The following is a 20,109-nucleotide window of genomic DNA, read 5'->3' on the forward strand; positions in this document are numbered from 1 at the left end:
CTCTTCTCTGTTCCTGTGTCTTTGCCAAACTATTTCTCAAAGATTAAATCATTCATTCTGAAAACTTGAGTAGCTCAGTTTATTCTGTTGATCTTGATAAACTTTATAATGTATGGATCCTTAAAGCACTTATAAGTTTCTGTCCTGTACCGGCTTCACCAACAATTATTTTTTTTCACCCCTCTTAGAACGCTTAAAATCTTTTGCTCAAATGTACCCAAATGGAATTCATTAGATCTTGACAATGTTCATGTCTAAAAGCCATAGACCAAAATATGTCTAATAAGGGTTTCATATTACAAGAATGTATTTTTTTCTTCCAGAAAATTAACCGTGGCTTAAAAGATTTCTTATCCCTAGTTATGCTATGTTTCCTTTGAGTTGAACCTTGTTAAATTCTACTCATCAAAGCGTAAAAAATCATAGCTTGTATGATTGACATGTTTATTATCTTATATGATTGACATGTTATGGTGGACATGGCATGTCCACATTTGGGGGGGGATTCAGATTTAGAGCTGCTTATGGTGAAGTTAAAGACGGAACATTGAAATACATTAAATCTCTGGGTTAAAGTAATTAATCATCCTAATATCGCAGAAAATGAATAAAAACCTTTAAAGTAGTTACAGAAAAAATTATTGTTTTCATTTTCATTAGTAACTTTGATGTGATTTGAATAAAAACCTTTAAAGTAGTTACAGAAAAAATTATTGTTTTCATTTTCATTAGTAACTTTGATTTTTTTCAATAATAGGTTGGGCACCATTTTGTATTGCAAAGTATTTTTTTGTTTATTTAGTCTTGGCTACTTTGTTAAATACACTTACTAATAGCGAATAAAGTTTATTGAAGTCCGTTTAAATTACACCAATTTCAACCATAGAAAACATCCAGTGGAATGAGAGGATTTTTGCTTTAAATTGCCGCTAAAATATTTTAAGCATGATATGCTCGATCCTTGAAAACTTCTCTTAAAAAATTATGTGCTGTTAATACTTGTTAACTAACAGATGGAATATATACAGGGTGTCCGGTAAATGTTGCGGATCATAAGGATTAAGAATTACCTAGGAAACCATGACCGGAATTGTTATTGTCTGCCGCTAAGGGCGCTTTCTTTATGAATTGTTATATCATGTACCACTGAACATCAGGTACTTTTATTTATCTAAATTATATTAATTTTCTGCTTTCTATTAGTTATTGTAAACAAATGGTTTCAAATAGGTGTAATATTAGCTGTTTTATCCTAATTTAATGATTCAGTGACTAACTGAACAAATTTGCCTGATCATTAAATTGCAATGAAATAGCATTTCTGAACCTATTTTAATGGAACTCTCGAGACTAACTAATGGTAATATATAAGGCCGGGACAGCCTGGTTGGTAGGGCACTGGGCCCATGTCCAAGAGTTCTTGGGTTCGATTCCAGCCGGCCGAAGACTCCCCGTGTAGTAAATGGTGACTGATGCACGTTAAATCTGTCGAGTCGCAAAGTCCTCCATGTTCCTATAGCAAATCAATACCTCTGGGGGTACTGATCCAGAGTTTCCTTGTCTTCCGGATTAGTTCAAAATTACAAGGCTACGGAGTTGAACATTAGTAGTTGTAAACCCAAAATTGGGTCGGCTGTTCAACGACGGATATAAAATATAGTGAAAATATGTAAAACCGTGATGGCTCAGGGAATAAAGCGTTTGCGTTCCAATGAGGTGAACCCGGTTCGAATCCCAGCGATGACTGTTCGATACGAATTTCACATCTGGCTTGCACCAACCAGACGCAAAATATCCTCAGTATTAGACAGATCATGGGTTAGATTCCCCTTGACGTCAGGCTAATCGTGGAAGGTTTTCGTGGTTTTCTTCTCCATGTAACGCAAATGCAAGTTAGTTCTATCAAAAAGTGCTCTACGAAGGCAAATTTCTCCCAATACTTGATCCAGGCGTTCCTATGTCTTCTGGATTGGGTTCAAAGGTACAAGGCTACGGAGTTGAACCCCAAAAATTGGATCGGCTGTTCAACGGCGGTTATAAAATATAATATTAATATAAAATTGATATGAAATTAAAATATTTTAGAAAAATAAAAGGGCAAGTTCAAAGGCACACGAACAACATGTCCATATTAGGAAAGCCCTCTATCAGCGTAAGACGACATTTCCAATCATGGTTTTCTCGGTAATTCTTATGATGTGGCCTACTTCCCCTGGACGTTTGTTGCAACATTTACGGGACACCCAGTATAGAGCTTTAAAAAAAACTATTTTCATTGTTTTGTTTAATTTCAGCTCTTTCGGTGAAAATAAAAGATTTAAAACCCTTCACAGCTTATGGATTTATGGTGGGTGGAGCCACTGCAGTCGGTAGAGGAGTTCTATCTGACATAATTTTTCACAAAACGGACGAGGGCAGTAAGTATCATTATTTTAGAATAACTTATTTCGATGTTGGTATTTGTTGCTTGTTATGAAAAGCCTTTTTATTATGTGAATTTAGAACTCATAATTTATCAAGTTACTACTTTTTAAATAATATTATGTCGTTAATATTGAACACTGAGTATTCTACCTTAAAATTAATAAAAAATTAATTATACCAGAAAATTATTTTATTGAAAATTTTTAGATGCAAAAAAATTATATTACTACAAAATAATAGATTAAAATAATTGCATTCCAATTCTGAAATTTAACTTTCTGAAATTTAAATTTTTAAATTTTTTTCCCGTTTTACAGTTTTGAGTACCTGCAAATTCAATTACATATAACAGAAATATTACAGTAATAGTTTAAAATCTTGATTGAACTGACAGTGCGAAAAAAATGAATAGTTTGAGCGAGCTGCAAATTCAACTATATATAACAAATATATGCAATGAACAAAGTTCTGAATTTTAATTAAAGGCTTCTTGGCAGACAACGTGTTTTAAACGAATATTTTAAGAGAGCTGAAAATTCAACAACATAAAATAAAAATATGTAATTAATAAATACACGCATATGCAAGCGTAACATAACTATGTCGATAACAGAGAAGAAACTTTTTTTGTTGATGGTGACGTTCAATTACGTATTACAGAAGTAATACGACAAAAAAATATTCAAATATATCTGGTGATTGCTCAAAAACAAAATTATCCCGTAAAATTCATTAACTAAATACAAATTAATAGAGTATCAGTATTCTTTACCATAAAGAATCTTTTTCATATACATGTTCTGAACTCAAATTCTAGTCACTCATTATTGATTTCTTATGAATCTTGTTCCTGTAATAGTTCCTGATGAACCGAGATCTTTGGGTATTTTTGAAGCATCCAATGACTCCCTTGGAATTCAATGGGAATCTCCTCATCACCCCAATGGAGTGATCTCTTTGTATAAAATTCGAGTTTACAACAAAGTAACAGATCAGTTGGAATCAGAGATAATTCACAAGGCATTTAATGAAGAGGGAACATCTCCAACACTACAACAGCTCGTTATACACCGTCTCACACCCTCAACCGAATACGTCATCCATGTAAGTCTTCTTTGGTAAATTTGTTCGATTCCTTCAAGTGCTTAAGCATTCTGGCATAAAGTTGTTTACATCTACAACTCGCTCATGGGCTGCAATGGCGGCACAACTCAAAAAATCATGTTTTAGGATAAGGTTTAAAGTTTTTTTTCATACTTTTTCTGATGATGTGCTTCAGTGTCGGAGACTTATCAGACTTTTGACACTAAAAAACAAAAGAGTAGTCATCCAGTGGATTCCCAGCCATTGTAACATCTATGGTAACGAGCAATCTGACTTTCTTGCTCGCAAGGGAACACAAGTCCTTCAACCAAGTTGCTCTGGATTGTCATAATATTCCATAAAACTACATATAAAAAGCATAATGAAAGTGAATGCCTCTGCTGACCTACTGGAAAGCATAAGGAATAAGAACTGGAGTGAGACAGATATTAAGGCAGTGCCACATAAGCCACGCCGAGATGCAGTAGCCACCTTTAGACTCCTAACAGATCATGATTGTCTTGGAGAACATCTGCATCGTATAGGTATTTGACCACCCTCAGTGTCGACTGCGTGGTTCTGGAGCACCAATGAGTAGAGAGCACCTCCATTGCTGTAGGAGGCTCTACGGACTTGACTCGGAGACCGCAGGATATTGGCGTGCGAGAGGGCTTTTAGGAAGATGACTTTGCTCCTCTGTGTTATTGTTTGTATTCCCTGCCATTGAAAATAAAAAAGAAAGTTTTCATTCCTAAGGTAAAGGCATAAGAAATGCTTTAGTTTGCTTAAACGAAGATTACCTTAAATTTAAATTACGAGTTGTGCTAGTATTGCGTTGAAAAGAATGTGTATTTTCATATTCGCACTTATTCTTAGTTCAATACGCGTGTTTTTTGAGTTGTGCCACTATTGTAACCCATGACCGAACTGTTTGCGTGCCTTTTTCCTTTATTAGCATTTGTAATAAATGTAAGAATTTTGTTTGATTAAATATATTAATAATTTATTTGCTGTTTTAATTCTTTTCATCCCTAGCGGAGAAAATCATCAATTAAAAAATTATGTTGTGAAGTTGTTAACATTGCACTATTTAGTATGATTAATTGCGTCCTTCTTACCTTGATCGGAATTCAGTATTGCTGTAAACATTGCTTTATAAATTTATTTATATTCCACGACTGCTTCACGATTTCCAGTAAAACACCGAAGTCAAACATCACTGACAACAGTTAGTAGGCGGGTAGGTGAACACTTTGATTAGCTGTGATGCGACCGAGAGTGTGCGCTCACGGTTCTGGTTAAACTGTTATGAAGTAAAGTGCGCGACTTCGCGAGCTGGTGGTCTGGCTACCAAAGCGAGAGAGCGTTCCCTCTTTAAAGGATCAAAATTGTGATAGCATGTCTTCAAATCATCTTTAGGCCGTCACCAGTAGCCCATTGTGCATCTTTAGAGCGACTTGAATAAATTTCTACTACTGCTCTAGAATTGCTTAGTTGTTTTCATTCTCATCCTCAATACCGTAAATGTCTGTACTATCGAATAGGATTTTCTCCTAAAACTTGTATGCATACCTGTGTTGTTTACTTCAACGATAAAAATCATTAATCTAATTTTCTTGCATAATCAGGAGTTATTCAACCCCTTAAAGTCCATGATTATTGTCAATAATGAAGCAAATAATATGTGACCATGCAATTCTCTCTTCTTGGCCCACAATATTATATATATAGGGAATCTTTCTGACTCTAGCTGCCCAAGATCAGGTAAATGTTATCATGTGTTCAAGTAGTATCTTTAGTACGTCGGAGTTGGAGAAGCGGGCTTGGAGAAGCACTTCTTTCTCTTTCTGTCAATTCTGAAGGGCATGAATTACATTATCTGAAGGGCAAAGGGAAAAATTTAAAGGATTTCTTACAGTAATTATTTGACAGTGTGAAATATTATAATTTATTTTTATTAATATTTCTTTTTTAGGTACAAGGTAGTACGACCGCTGGTTGGGGGAAAGTTAGAAGTGTTGTCGAAAAAACTTTAGATGGAGGTTATTATGTTTTACTTCATTTTATTTTTCGGATTTACAATAAATTCCTGACTTTCTGTGGTGGCATGCTGATGTGGAAAACATAATTAAAAATGTTCAAATTATCTCCGAAAATGATCGAAACTGGTCATTTTTTTTTGTTTCTTATGTATTGAATTTCTATTTACTTTGTCATTCATATACTAATAAAAATATGATAGAAAATTAAAATAAGACTGATTGATAATTGGAAAAAAATATTACACCGACAAAACATAGGGATCATAATTTTTCTGTTATAGCATCATAAAAACTCGCTCTCTCAGATCATCTCAAGAACGAATACTCCGTGAGAAAATTATGTGGCTTTAATTAAAACTGGCATTTACTAGGGTTTTCATAATTGATTATCATAGGTGAGTTTGAAACACCACGAATAAACCATAAATCGGATAATGCACTCACGGATAATCAAGAAAATGCTTAATTTTTTTGAAAAAAATTATACATTTTTTTTTATTACTTGGTGGTGCAATTTTATTGTTATTATTGAGAATTACAGTCGATTTCCAACAAAAGTTGAATAAGCTTCTGATTCGTCAGACGTTTTATAAACGTAATACAAATGATTCTAATGATACTTAGTCTTCTTTCAAAGCTATCAAAACTTGAACGAGAAGTCTTGCCTTCCCATTTATTTTCGGGATGTTTTCTGGACTAATACTAGTAATAGCATATTAATATTGCATTTACTGGAATACACACAACTTTGAAACAGTCCTTTCTTTGAATTTAGAAAAATTGCCGCTGTTTATTCAGTCAATAATGAAGCAAATAATTTTTTAGGTTAGAGAAATTTGTAGCTAAAAGAGTAAAGCACTCTCACAACAGCCAGTTCGTCAGCAGAGAAGGGGCTTATAGAGTTAAAAGATTGACGGCATGATTGCAAAAATGTGGCAGATAAGGCATTGGGTGCCACTCAAGTTGTCACCCATTGCTTAGTAGCTGGGTGGACTTCAAGCCACCAAAGAGGATAGGATCCTGATTCTCCTGGTTTGATGAGGTTTACAATGGCGAATCACTTAATCACTGTGCCATCATGGTTGGTTTTGTAGTTAAAGAAAGCGAATTTGAACTGAAACTGTCCTTTCAAACTTTTAATGTGTTTTTGAATTTTTTTTGAGGCGTCAAGGCTGATTTAAGGTTTAAACCAGCTTAGGGAGATTATTTTTGAGGTGTACAGGTTATTTTTTCTTCACTTCAAGCGAATAAGTATATTTGAGGTGTGAATAATATAACCTAATCTCAACTAAAAGTATTGCTGAGTTATATATGAGAATAATTCTATGAGATGCAAATGAGGTTGAAATTGAGTTAGTTTTATTACTGAGGTTATTTTTGACACAAAACAGATACTCATTTTCTACCTCAGGTGTATTTTTTACATCTGTCAAACTTAAAACAATCTCAAAAACACCGGGTAGGATTTAATTTTTTTTTTCATGAATTGATCACAATGTAAATTATAATTACAGTATGAAATTTGTCTCGAAATCGAACATTGTTGTGGTTCATGACTCCAGTATAGTAGTAATGGTTTTAACTTTGTGTACGTTATTATTAATTAATTATTGTCCTTAATAGCTCCAGAGGAACCATCAGAAATCATGATAATTGAAAGTCAGCAGACGAGTTTAAACGTATCATGGTTAGAGCCTGTCTTAAAAAATGGAGTCATCACAGGTTACAAGGTGAGAAATTTCGCTATGTATCTTACATAAATGTAATCAGATTTCGGACTCTTAATAAATCTAGTGAAATCTCTCGGAAGCGACAACTCTCCACAGTAAAATGGTTGCTAACGGAGGTCGGTCGTTCTTCGGGGTTACCTCCATTAACTTCAGAATGTTATAGAAGGCACATGATTTTTCCCAAACGATTTTAATTTTTCTCACTGTCTTTTTCTTGGGGCTTAAAAGCCACTTGTGTTAGCGACATGAAAACTGGATTGATGAATAAAATTTAGCCTCAATAAAAATGATCTCTACTAATAAAGTTATGTGCAAAAACAAGTTTACCAATTATAAATGATAGGACTATTTCATATAAATAAACAATTATGCAGGGCTCGAAGAAAGTCAGAAATTTTACCCGTCCCCGAGGACGGCTTGTCCAACAATGTACCCGTCCTCCTTTGAAACTAACCCGCAGCTTCTAAATAAATAAAAATATAGATTTCTCTTATTTGTTACAAACATTTATATAGATTGCACAATGAATTAGTAGTTACTAGGATTACAAATACTAGGTTACTAATAGTAAAACCTAGTATTTCTTTTATGAAATAATTTAAAAGACAAAGGTCAAGTTATCTGGAATGTCAATTTATCCGAGGGTACTTCGTTTTTTAAATGAAACAAATATGACGTTAGACAGTTCCACAATCAAGTCAATGATTTACAGAGGTTTCTGCACAGAAATATGAAAGGGGTTTTCCATTTAGGTGGATGTTCATAATTGCGTTTAACGCTTCTTGTTTAAGACCAGTACGTAAGGTGTTTTTTTGTAAGCTCATTGCTGAAAAGCCTCTTTCAACCTCTGCAGTACTCCAAGGCAGAGAAAACATCAATTCCAAAGAGCGCAGTATGTTGCTGTATTTCGAGATTAGAGGGTCATTTTAGAAGTGAGGCGCTAGACTCTTGTAAGATAACAAAAATTGAAAATGTATCACGAATATTAACGGGAAAATGGCCGTCCGCGCGGACGTCGGATTCGAGAAATTTGTTGTCCGCAGGGAATTTTTGACCGCCGAGGACGGGCGGACGGGTGGTTTTTCGAGCCCTGCAATTATGTTTTGTTTAAGTTTGCATTTAATTTTATATCATGAAAATTAGTTTGCTTTAAAAAATAAGAAAAGGTTTGCTTGAGATGCTTAGTTTTTTCTAAAATAATTTTATTTTTTTAATTTAAATTCCAACTTGAAAAATAAATCATCGCTAGCCTTGACTTTAGTGCAGTCTGACTGCAACATGAGATTTTCGATCCCTTTTAGAGATAGTCAAAAAGAGCTCTCAAAATATGAGCCGCTCACAAATATTTTGAGCACATTTCAATCTACTAATTGTTTTGTTTTGATATTTTTTCGTGTTTCCTTCTTTGAGTATTTCCGCATTTGGTACGGATGTTTCCCCGGTCACTGGGGGAGATTTTTATTGTCTCTCCCAAAGGTTTTCTTCAAAACAAAGTCTGTGTAAAAAATTTCGTGCCTCCCAATAGTGGTCGTAAATAGAAGAGGTCGCTACAAAGAGATGGCCTTTTCTGAAGGTTTATTTTTTCGCATCCAAAACTTACAAAAATGCTTGAATTAAGTTCTGAAGATTGAGATAAAAGCCAGATAGAATTCGAAATCTATTTAATTTGAACTTCCTCATTAATGCACATTTCTTCATTTTTTAGAAAATATGAACTATTTTAGTCAATGATTCTTTATACTTTAATTATGATTTCCCCCCAATTTAAATAACCACATTAAATATCAGAAGTGCAAGATTATATTGTATGAGCTTGTTCCACAAATAGCCATTATTTCGTAAATATTCATTTTGTTTTGCAACTCATCTCTTTTAAAGAAAAGGTTTCCTTTCTTTTTACATGTCTTTTCCAATAAGTATTTTTTGAGTTTCTTAAGCTTCATTAGAAATTAACAATTTTTAAATAATCTACATGGATGTTAATTTCACTTAAGAGAGATTAAAGAAGCTTTCATATGTTTGTAGGTCGGATACCAACCCGTTTCATCATTGGATCCTGTTTATAACTCCACTCCATTTGAGAAATTGGAAATTGAAGTGAGCGAGGACACTCATCAGGCATATTTAGAAGATCTCCATCCTAGTACTCAATATTCAGTTTCAGTATTTGCTAAAACGGCTGCTGGATACGGCCCTCCCGCTTCCTTTCTTTGCTGGACAGTGATATTAGGTAAAAAAAAAAAAAACTGAAGTAACTTTTTCAAAAAATTTTACCAGTTCATCCATAAAAGTTTTATTATTCATTGTTTTTCAAATAAGTAAAAAAAAAAATTATAAATTAGATTAAGAAATGGTCACACATTTAAAATTTCAATTCAACTTTTATTCCTCTGTTTGTGATTTCGTCCCGCAGTGGACTGATCGTAAAGACACGGTTCCCAGTAGAACACCGAAGTCAAGCATCACTGTCTGTGGTCATTCGATCCGCTCGCGTATGGACTGAGGATGTTCGGAATCGGTCCTCGTTAAATTGTTCTACCGTAAAGTGCTCGACTTCGAGTGCAGGTTGTTGGACTACCAAAACGGAAGCGCCATCCTCTCTGCAGAGGATCAAAATTGTGATGGCATGTCGTAGATCATTCTGAGGGATGTTTCCCAGACTGTCGCATATAGCCCATTGTGCAGCTTTAGTGCGACGTAAATAAAATACCTACATACCTGCTTGTGATTTCATTATTTATTTCCTTATTAAGCAATAAATTATGAAAATTCTGTTCATTGATAAAGAAATTTTTGGACACATATTTTAAATATAACTGGCTCACAAAGCACTCAAACGATCTCTCTTGCTATTATAAGAACAAGACTTTAAACGTGTTGTGACGTAAGTTTATGATTTAAAAACAAAAGTATGTACAATATAAGAATATGTCTTTACCAGGGGACCATGTATCACCATCTCTTAAGTTGCTCCCTATAGAGGCCACCAATGAAACCATACCAATAATATTTTCAACCACTGGAAGCTCTTCTGTATAGTAAGTGACACATTTATTTTGTAATCTATTATGCATTTTATTCATGCAGCAAATGAAAACAATTTTATTATTTCATTCTTTCTAATGCTAATGTTAAAAATATGTCGTTGAAAAACACTCAGATTCAAATCTTGTGTCTTCAAATCGAGTGTGTCTCAAAAGTACAAGTGAATTTAATTCCTCTTAAAGAGTGCACTATAATTTTATGGTACTTTACTATTAAAAAAGTGCTTTTTATTAATGTGGAAGTATTCCATAAATTTTAATGAAACACACAAAAAACTAGATTTTTGTAAACTCTAAATCATATATGTACATGGCTACTACGCTTTTTGTAAAATTTTTTGTTGAGTGGTGAACAATTAAAAACTAAAGCTTTCTGAATTTCGGCTCGTTTTGCCCTCATTTCAGAAGCCTCATCATGAGAGAAATGGAACAAAGGGGCTTTTTATTAGAACTTTCGAATCATTCACATGTAGTGTTTAGGAAAATAATTTAAAATTAAATTTACTAAACAAAACGTCATATACTCAAACGTAAGATTTGCTACCAATCGAGGAATTTTCCAAGAAAGCGCAGATGGTTGGTATGTAAAGAACAACCAAAGTTGCAAAATACTTTATACTGGTAAAGCAAACAAACATACATTACTTAGTACTTTTCTATTACCCAAGCATATTTTTGGTTCAAACATTCAAAGGTAGTTTCTGGAAATATATTTAAAACATAATTTCCTAACATTAAATTGTTAGACAGTGTTCTGACTCAGATTTCATGTAATCAAATCACGTTTGTCTTAAAAAGCAACTAATCTTTCTTCTGTGCTAAAACTTGCATTAAGTGAATTAATAATTGAAACCTTTTTTTAATATAACATTAAATATTTCGAATAATTTAAAAAATATTGCGCAAAATTATATGATATATTTTATGAACCATTACCGCCTACCATTGATATAGTAAAAACTGCCTTATTTTTCAAAAAAAAAATAATTCATAGATATGTCTTTGTACAGCAAATACCAAGTGATTGTTGAAGACTCAAGAAACGACGATCCAATCGATGAAAATCAACTAACTGGTTATGAAACTGCCGTGGTTAAAAAAGGACTACCATATTACATAGCTGCTGAGCTGGATCCTAACAATGTCTCTCAATCGGGGGAACAGACATTTGTTGTCGGGGATAAGAAGAACTGGGGAGGCTACAACAATGTCCACCTGAATCCGGGACATGAATACAAAATTAGAATTCGAACTCTTGTTGCGAAGGACAAAGTGAGTATTTAAAAAAAAACTTATTTTAGTTAAAGTAACAATATTTAACTTCAATTATTTGTTTTAAAAAATTGACTTCGGAATTTAATTTAGAAATACATCTTTAGCAGAATAATTTCTAAAGAATATAGAATTAAAAGCTAGTTATTATAATTAATATTTTTTCATCTTCTTTCTAGGAACTAAAATCAGTAATTTCAGAACCAAGAAATGAGACTGCTGGTAAGTATACAGGTTAATTTTAAATTATAGTTATGCTTTCTTGCTCAACTAGAAATATAATTTTTTTTGAACTGTGAAACTTATATCATATAAATCTGTATTTTTACAACAGAAACGACGTCTGTCCTAGTCGAGCATAAGAGAACTAAAATCGGTGGTCTTGATCTTTTTATGGTTGTCTTGATCATTATTGCTGGACTGGTGTTTCTAACTGCCGTCACTTTTATAACTGTTGTAGCTGCGTGCTTCAGAAGGTAATTTGTTCTTAGTACATTATAAAAACACATATTTTTATCATTTTAAGAACATTTTTACGTTTTAAGTTATATTATGCTTTCAAAATTATCTACCAAAAGCATGGTAAATCCTATATGAAATATTCGTAATGAAATATTGTTGTTTTATTTTAAATGTGCTCAAATCATTACATGATGATTATGGGTCCGAGATTATCTGTTATTGCTGCCGGTGTGATTCGAGAAACACATTACAGTGTTTCTCGAATCAGACAGACAGGCGAATCAGACATTACAGAAACACATTACAGTGTTTCTATAATACTGCGCGCTGTATACAGTACACTATAGCAGGGCTTCTTAAACTTTTTTATATAGCGACCCCCTTCAAGCTTAGGAAATTTTAAACGACCCCCTCCTCCATATAATGAAATATATATTAACCGTAGATGTAGATGTAATATCGCACTATTTTACAATGTAAATAAAATAAGGATTAAAGAATACGTACCCATTCATTTCACATATATATAATTGGAAACGTTGACGGGATATCGGTCGTAATAAAACACAATAAATAGAATGACATAAAACTATATATATATATTTATTCAATAGAAAAAATAAACTTTTGTAGCAATTTTTTTATAAGAAAACATAAAACTATATCTATATATTCAATAGAAAAAATAAACTTTTGTAACAATTTTTTTAATAAAAACATATTATTAACATCAAACAATATTAATGTGACGGATGTGATTGTTTATTTTTACACAAATAATTAAATCTAGGCTCAATTTGAGTTAGTGCAGATCGTAATAAATTTTCAACGTTTATTAAAGTTGAACGGTATTTTGATTTTATGTAAGTTAATGTGGAAAAGGCTGATTCACATAAATATGTTGTACAAAATGGCAGTAATTTGTTCATTGCCATTTCCGATAGTAGGGGATATTCTGATTTGATTTCTATCCAAAATTCATGCACAGGCACTTGAGAAAATCTAAGTCGCAAGGTAGTATCACTTGTTAATTCGGCAAATTCTTCTTGTGCTTTTAAGTTTAAAAAATTAATTTCTTCCATTTCAATTGAAAATGGATTGCAAATCCATTGTTGTGTATCGATATCATTGGGAAAATACCTATGCATGTAAACTTCCATATCCTTCAAATGATTAACTATAATTTTTGTTATAGGAGTATCTTTTTTTGAAATATTGTTACTAATTATATACTCGTCAGTAAATGCAAACATTTCGAGCGATCCACTTTCCACTCTGTTCTTCCATATAAGAATTTTTTTAACAAAGGCCTCAAGTTTATTTTTTAACATAAACATATTAACGCAGACTCCCTGCATTGATAAATTCATATCATTGATTTTATCAAAAATATCTGCCAAATAGCATAGCTTGAGAAGCCATACATTATCTTGAAAATAATCGGCCAAATTAGAATTTTGCTCTGTTAGAAATATAAGAACTTCATCTTTTAAAGTTAATAATCGTTTCAAACTTCGACCTCTTGATAGCCACCTAACTTCAGCATGTAGCAATAAACTTGTATAATCCGAATCCATATCAATGCACAAATTTTTAAACAATCGACTATTAAGTGCTCGACTTTTAATAAAGTTAATGATTTTGACTGCATCAAAAAACACAGTGTTTAATTCTGGTGCAATTTTTTTAACAACAAGTGCCTCTCGGTGAATCATACAATGTGTAAATGTAATATGATCATTTCCAGCTTTAACAAATGCTGTAAAACCAAGATCTTGTCCGGTCATTGCTACAGCACCGTCCGTGCACACACCAACACAATTTTTCCAATTTAATCCTTCTTTTTCAAAAAACTCATTTACTTTTTTATATATATCTTTTCCACGAGTATGACCTTCCAGAGGACGACAAAACAGTATATCTTCATGAATGCTTCCCTCATAAATATATCTTACAAAAAGTAACAACTGTGCCATTTTTGAAATGTCTGTCGACTCGTCCAGTTGTATTGCAAACTTTGAGCTGTCTTTAAGCCTCATAAGAAGCTGTTGAAATTGATCATTGCTAATGTCTGAAATTCTTTTGGACACAGTGTCATTTGATAATGGAATTTTACTAATTTCAGCAGCATACTGTTTTCCATGAACAATTTCAGACATTCTTATAGCTGCAGGTAGTAAAAGTTGCTCTCCAATAGTAAAAGGCTTTTTCGTTTTTGCTATCAAATACGAAACTTCATACGATGCCAATAGATATTTATCATTCAAAGTAACATACTTCTCCAAAGTGTTCTTTTCTTTATTTGATGTTTGCAAAAGACGCTCAAAATATTCTATTGGCTTTTTTGATAACGTTGCATGTTTAGTATTCAAATGTCGTTGCAGTTTTGACGGTTTCATGCTTTCTGCAGCCAAAACTTCTTTGCAAATTAAGCACACTGGTTGTTCTTCATTGTTGTGAGAAGAGCATGTGAAGCCATACTGCAAATATGATTCGTCATATTTTCTTTTTTTTGTTTTGCTAGAAGTCGGATTTGAAGCACTGCAACTTGGTTGTGACGGCGTGGCAGACTTATTAGTTGGAATTTTAATTAGCCATTTATCCATGATGGTTAAATAATAATAAATAATTAAACAAAATGTAGTTGAACTTTAACGTAATAATTAAAAACACCAACTGAAAATTACACAGTAAATACACACATGTCACTACGAAGACAAAGCTGAGTCCAAACTGAAGTACAAACAGAAAAATAACTACACTCGAATCTTTACCAGTGCAATGACAACAAATTACGATCAGATCAACCCCGACGCATGGCGTGTTCAAAGTGTGCAGCGCACAAAGGCACCGTATCACAAAGACGCCGAAAAAGAAGCTTTCATTTAATTTTTTTTATTATTCTTTTATAAAAATAATATGCCGATTCGCCTAGCCTAGCTTGATTATGCTTCCGTATTGTATGTGTAAGCTGTAAGGCGACGCGGCGTCTGGGTTCTTATAATCACTAAGTTATCTTGCAAACACTGACGCCGGCGGCCAGACATCAATGTCGAACGTTCAGTTGAAAATCGAGGAGCGCGTTGTATTTATTATTTTAAATGCTACTTCCATATTTTCATTTATAGGCCCTACATAACAGTTTTGCATTGCCACTTTTTTCAAAAAATAGTTATAATAAAACTACAATAGTGTTTTGTATGATTTTTATTTGTATTTATATTTGTACGTAGTGTTATACTAATTTTAAAATTTTATTTATAATGATTGAAAAGTATCAGATCTTTGCGACCCCCTTTCAGTAGTCTCGCGACCCCCCTGGGGGTCGCGACCCACAGTTTAAGAAGCCCTGCACTATAGTATAGAGCGTCTAGAGAGAGGGAATAAGAAGTGTGATCGCTAAAAAAAACTTAAAAGCCATTCTAGTAATGCTAATGATTCTAATAATTACATTATAAAATTATCCGATTCTTGAAGAGATTAACAGAACCATCTTCTTGCTACTCAATGTGTTAAAATTAAACTAATCTAAATTTGAATACTAGAAAGCCGAAATGACGTTAATTTGAGGACACTTTCAAATTCTGGATTTCATGAAAACTTCTGAATCTTGATAAATTCGGTGAGTTCTCTTTATTATCAAGTGTATTGGTTACGGATAAAGCAAGAATAAAAGATCAACCTGGTTTCAACAAACGTAGTTTGTTAAAAAGATGTATTAATAGTAAATAATTCTATATAATCATTACTTTGTGGTTGTTTTCTTACATGTTTGTATTCGCATATACCGTAGTTTTAAAAGTACAAATTTAGATTTTGGATAGAATAAAATGCAATAATTGGGATTAATGAATGTTTTAAGTTAACGAAACTTGCGCATAAAGCTCACTTATTAAGTAAATGATGCAATTGTTATTCCAGAATAAGATAAAATTACTTGCTTATGAATTGTATAAGGTCATATTTTAATTAAGTTCCATTAACATCCGAATGCACCACTGTAAAAAAAATCATATTTTAAGATTTTCTTCGTTAAAATTCTTTCTCTTGAAGTTACGAGTTGAAACAGAAGGTGGAAAATTTCTCCCTCGAATCATTTACCAGTCACGTGGTTGCATTATTGGTATAAAAATCATCCTGCCGCGCTCGCTCTCTCTACACCATTGTGAGTGTCACCATCAATCATCTGTACTTTTATCTCTCTTTATTATGATCCACAAATATTTTGCTCAGTCATATTCCAGTAATGTTGTCCAGTATAATATAAAATGGCTTCTACCATGATACAGTTCCTAAACATGATAACTGGGCATGCGCGCATTTTAAGCGATAAAGCTAAGGTTTAGGAATAATAATTAAAAAAATTACTTGCATCATTGTTATTACAGGAAACGAAAGAAATCTACTACGTCATTTTCAACGAAAGATTCAGGCCTTTCGGGATCAATGACATGGTCTGTAATGTACAAATCACCGGATTCAAGTCCAACTTTTGATGGACATTTTGTTGCGGATGGTTTCCGGACATTTCCCCTCAAGGAAAAAAGTAAAGCCCGTTCCTGTTTTATGTATAAAATTGAAATACTTATAATGAAGAATAATGCATTATAATAAGTTAAGCATTTTGCAGAACTAATACACAGTAGTTATTAGACACCATGAATTAAAGAAATGGTATTTAATAATTAAACTGAAAGCATTGATTTCTAAATTTTTTCACATTTTTGAAGAGACTATTATCTTCAAATGCTAATTGTATTGTGATTTTTAAGGAATGTCACTTAAATTAATTTAATATTTAGCGATTTTATTTAATTTTTTACGGAACTTAGTTTTTTTTAAAATTTAATTTTTACCAATTTGATCTACGTGAACATGTTGAAAAACTTCTATTTAGAATTTAATACTTTTGAAATAATTCTTGACGCAATTTTTTTTAAAAAATAAGTTGAAGTAACATCACATTGATTTTATATTGCTTATTTAAATACTTACGTCAGTTAATAAATAACTATTTTAAGACGTTCTTAGATTTTAATCGCAAGTACTAAATTATAATTGGACACACTGAAACTTCTAACCTTAAATATTTAATTTTAATGAGCATTAATAAAACTTTTAACTGTTAATAACTATCTATAATAAGTCAAAATAAAGTTTTTAACGATAAATACTTAATTATAATTAGACGTAATAAGACTGCTAACCATAAATATTGAACTATTATAAAACTCAATAAAACTTTTAACTGTAATAACTTAAGTATGAGAAGACAAATTAAAGCTTTTAGCTGTAATGAGTCGTAGAGAACTATTTAAACTATAAATAACTATAATTAGATGTAATAAGTTTTTTCTTGTAAATACGTAACTGTAATGAGACCTATAGAGACTTTTGTGAGTGTTAATGCCCAAATAACTGCAATTTTTCAGATGCGTCTTTAAAACGTTGTAAGAGTGACAGTAAAATTGCGCGTGGAATGCGCATTGAGACACTTGAAGACTATCTCACAGCTGCAAGAAATACCAACCACTTGGCAGAAGAATTTCAAGTAAATTTTTGTGTAATAAAGTTACATCTAAATCGAAAGCACTTGTATAGCTCAAAAATAAAATTTGATTTGTTCTCTTTATAAGAAATTGGTCGAAGGGCAGACATCGCCATGGACAACTGCAAGAAAAAGTGGAAATCTCAAGAAAAACAGATACGGAAATATTTTGCCATGTAAGTTAACTAGAGTTCACATTCAGTATGTTTATAACGAGAGGAAATCATTAAAGTGTCAGAAAATAAGACCCGTTTAAGTATTCGATTATAACACAAATATTCTAAACGTATTATCATTCCATCCAATAGTCCAAAGTGGACTTTGGACTAGTAGTAATTTAAAATAATATTGACTTATCGGGAGTTATTGAAATTTCTGAGAGTAGAAGACTGGTTTTCTGTTATTGATATGATATTTGGTTGCAATTTTCTAATATATTTCAGTTTATAAATCAAATGTTATTCTGAGCTTGTCATATCTAATTTCAAAAGCTTGCAATTGTTTTCGCCACCGGACCTTACAATAAATTGTTTCATGTTATAATTAGTGATCCACATAATATGTAATGAATTTTCAGACATTTAAATAATATTTTTATGCATACAGTTTCATTTTTATTAAAAAAATTATTTTTTATTAACATTTTTTTTCTTTTCTCATGCTGTGCTTTTCACTATTTTCATCAGTTTTGCTTGATTCCGAAATATTAGATCAACTACTTTGAATTTCGTCCTCCAATTTATAATCAATGACTTTCAAATGAAAATGACAGAAAATAGCTCATTTTCTAATACTTACCTGATATCAGGCGTACATGTAACTTATTTACTCCCAAAAGCAAAATTGCACTGTCTACCAATAAGTACTTGGATCCTGCTTATCGGTGGAGGTTAAATTATTGGTCTTGTGTCTGTCCTGGTACGGACTGCGACTGGTGTTCGATATTTATAGAAAGCTCATTCACAACATATATAATATGATTTTGAATGGCAAAGTGTATTGTGGTAGGTTTTCGGGTTTGACCATTGAGATCTATTACGGCTATGCTAAATTCCGCATTACTAGGTCCACCATGGATAGGTACAATGACAACAGGATTCTCTGAAGGGATTGACTGGAGAATAAAGTTTCGAAAATCCATGGAATGAGTTAGTACGCCAATTTAACTAGTGCATTCTAAAATCGATGAAGGAACTTACATATCGTCTTCAAGTCGATTAGAAGAAATCGTCCTACAAGGTCTCGCTATAAGCTGTCTCTCTCGTGGCCGAATTTTCTCGTAGTCAATATCTCGTGGTCAATATCTCGCGGTCAAAATCTCGTGGTACATAAACTTTGTTTTTCTTTTCTCTGGTTGGTTTTCAAATAATTATTGATTGAGGAGGATGGAGGAGAAGTAAAAGATTATTAAGATAACTAATTTTTTATGCCTAATAGAACAGTTAAAATTAACTTTTAGAAGAAAAAAAACGTTATCTACAACATTGTTATACTACATTTTTCTTTTCTTTCAGATGATCGATACAGGGTTGTGCTGCAGTCGGAAACAAATAAAAATGACGATGACTATATAAATGCTAGTTATATTGATGTAAGTATATTTTTTTGTGAAACTTGATATTGCAAAACGTGAAACAAACGCATCAGTAACTACCAATTATTTTTAATTTTCGTCTCTATTGCTTAAAAAAAAATAAGGGAAAATTTAATTATTAGATTTACCGGTTAATTCTGTCCTAAAACCAGACATCATTTAAGTTTTAATAGATTGAGCTTTCTTATCTAGATTTTGAGAAGTATGTCTGTACGTTATGTTTATTACGTCAAGTCAATAAATGAGATTGTTAGTGTAACGAAAATGATTATTGCACTTTTTACTCGTCAGATGACAATGCATGTCGTGTAAGTAATGATAAAAGAACAGCTGTCGATCTATTAATTATTTTTTTATAAAATTTTTCATTATGGAGGAACTGATTGCAAAAGGCTTTGTCAAATGTTTAGAAGAAAAAATTAAATCAAATGTCTTGGTAAACTTTTTTGTCGAAATATCTTTTTGTACTGATAGTGCTAGATTGCACACATTCAAAGCAATAAAATTTGAATAGGAAGTACTGAACAATCAAGCTTTCAGATCAGACATAGCTCCATGTGATTTACACATCTTCAAGAATTTTGAAAAAAAAAGACCTGCCGGGGCATTGATATCAAATGAATATTTTGCAAGTTATATCGATATTTTTTATCAGATAAATATATCTGAAATGAGTTTAGGAAGTTAAAAACTCTCATATATTGAAAATAATATTTTTGACAGCACTGTAGATCGTAGAAAATTCACTAAAGCAAAACACCATTTCGGACCAGAAATATATTATTTATTATAGATATACAAGCATGCATGATTATTATTACTATTTTTTTTTATAAAATTTAAAACTAAAATAATTTTTTTTTGCATATTTAATGCATTTAGATATTTACTAAGTTAGAAACTGTACGAT

The 20,109-nt window shown here is 32.2% G+C and overlaps 1 protein-coding gene across 1 annotated transcript in view; it reads left to right on the forward strand.

Moving 5' to 3' along the window:
- Positions 1-20,109, forward strand: part of LOC107442968 (receptor-type tyrosine-protein phosphatase mu) — a 78,973-nt gene that overhangs the window by 40,685 nt on the left and 18,179 nt on the right. Inside the window, exons 21-33 of the mRNA XM_043042206.3 lie at positions 2,295-2,417; positions 3,284-3,528; positions 5,483-5,549; positions 7,173-7,279; positions 9,305-9,509; positions 10,221-10,317; positions 11,334-11,595; positions 11,775-11,817; positions 11,930-12,071; positions 16,446-16,603; positions 17,490-17,608; positions 17,694-17,781; positions 19,120-19,196. Of these exons, the coding sequence (XP_042898140.2) occupies positions 2,295-2,417; positions 3,284-3,528; positions 5,483-5,549; positions 7,173-7,279; positions 9,305-9,509; positions 10,221-10,317; positions 11,334-11,595; positions 11,775-11,817; positions 11,930-12,071; positions 16,446-16,603; positions 17,490-17,608; positions 17,694-17,781; positions 19,120-19,196 (1,733 nt within the window). The remainder of the gene's footprint in view (positions 1-2,294; positions 2,418-3,283; positions 3,529-5,482; positions 5,550-7,172; positions 7,280-9,304; positions 9,510-10,220; positions 10,318-11,333; positions 11,596-11,774; positions 11,818-11,929; positions 12,072-16,445; positions 16,604-17,489; positions 17,609-17,693; positions 17,782-19,119; positions 19,197-20,109) is intronic.

The sequence above is a fragment of the Parasteatoda tepidariorum genome, chromosome 2 (genome assembly GCF_982258835.1).
Source record: "Parasteatoda tepidariorum strain Cologne lab strain chromosome 2, Ptep-v5.0, whole genome shotgun sequence".
NCBI classification, from domain to species: Eukaryota; Metazoa; Arthropoda; class Arachnida; order Araneae; family Theridiidae; genus Parasteatoda; species Parasteatoda tepidariorum.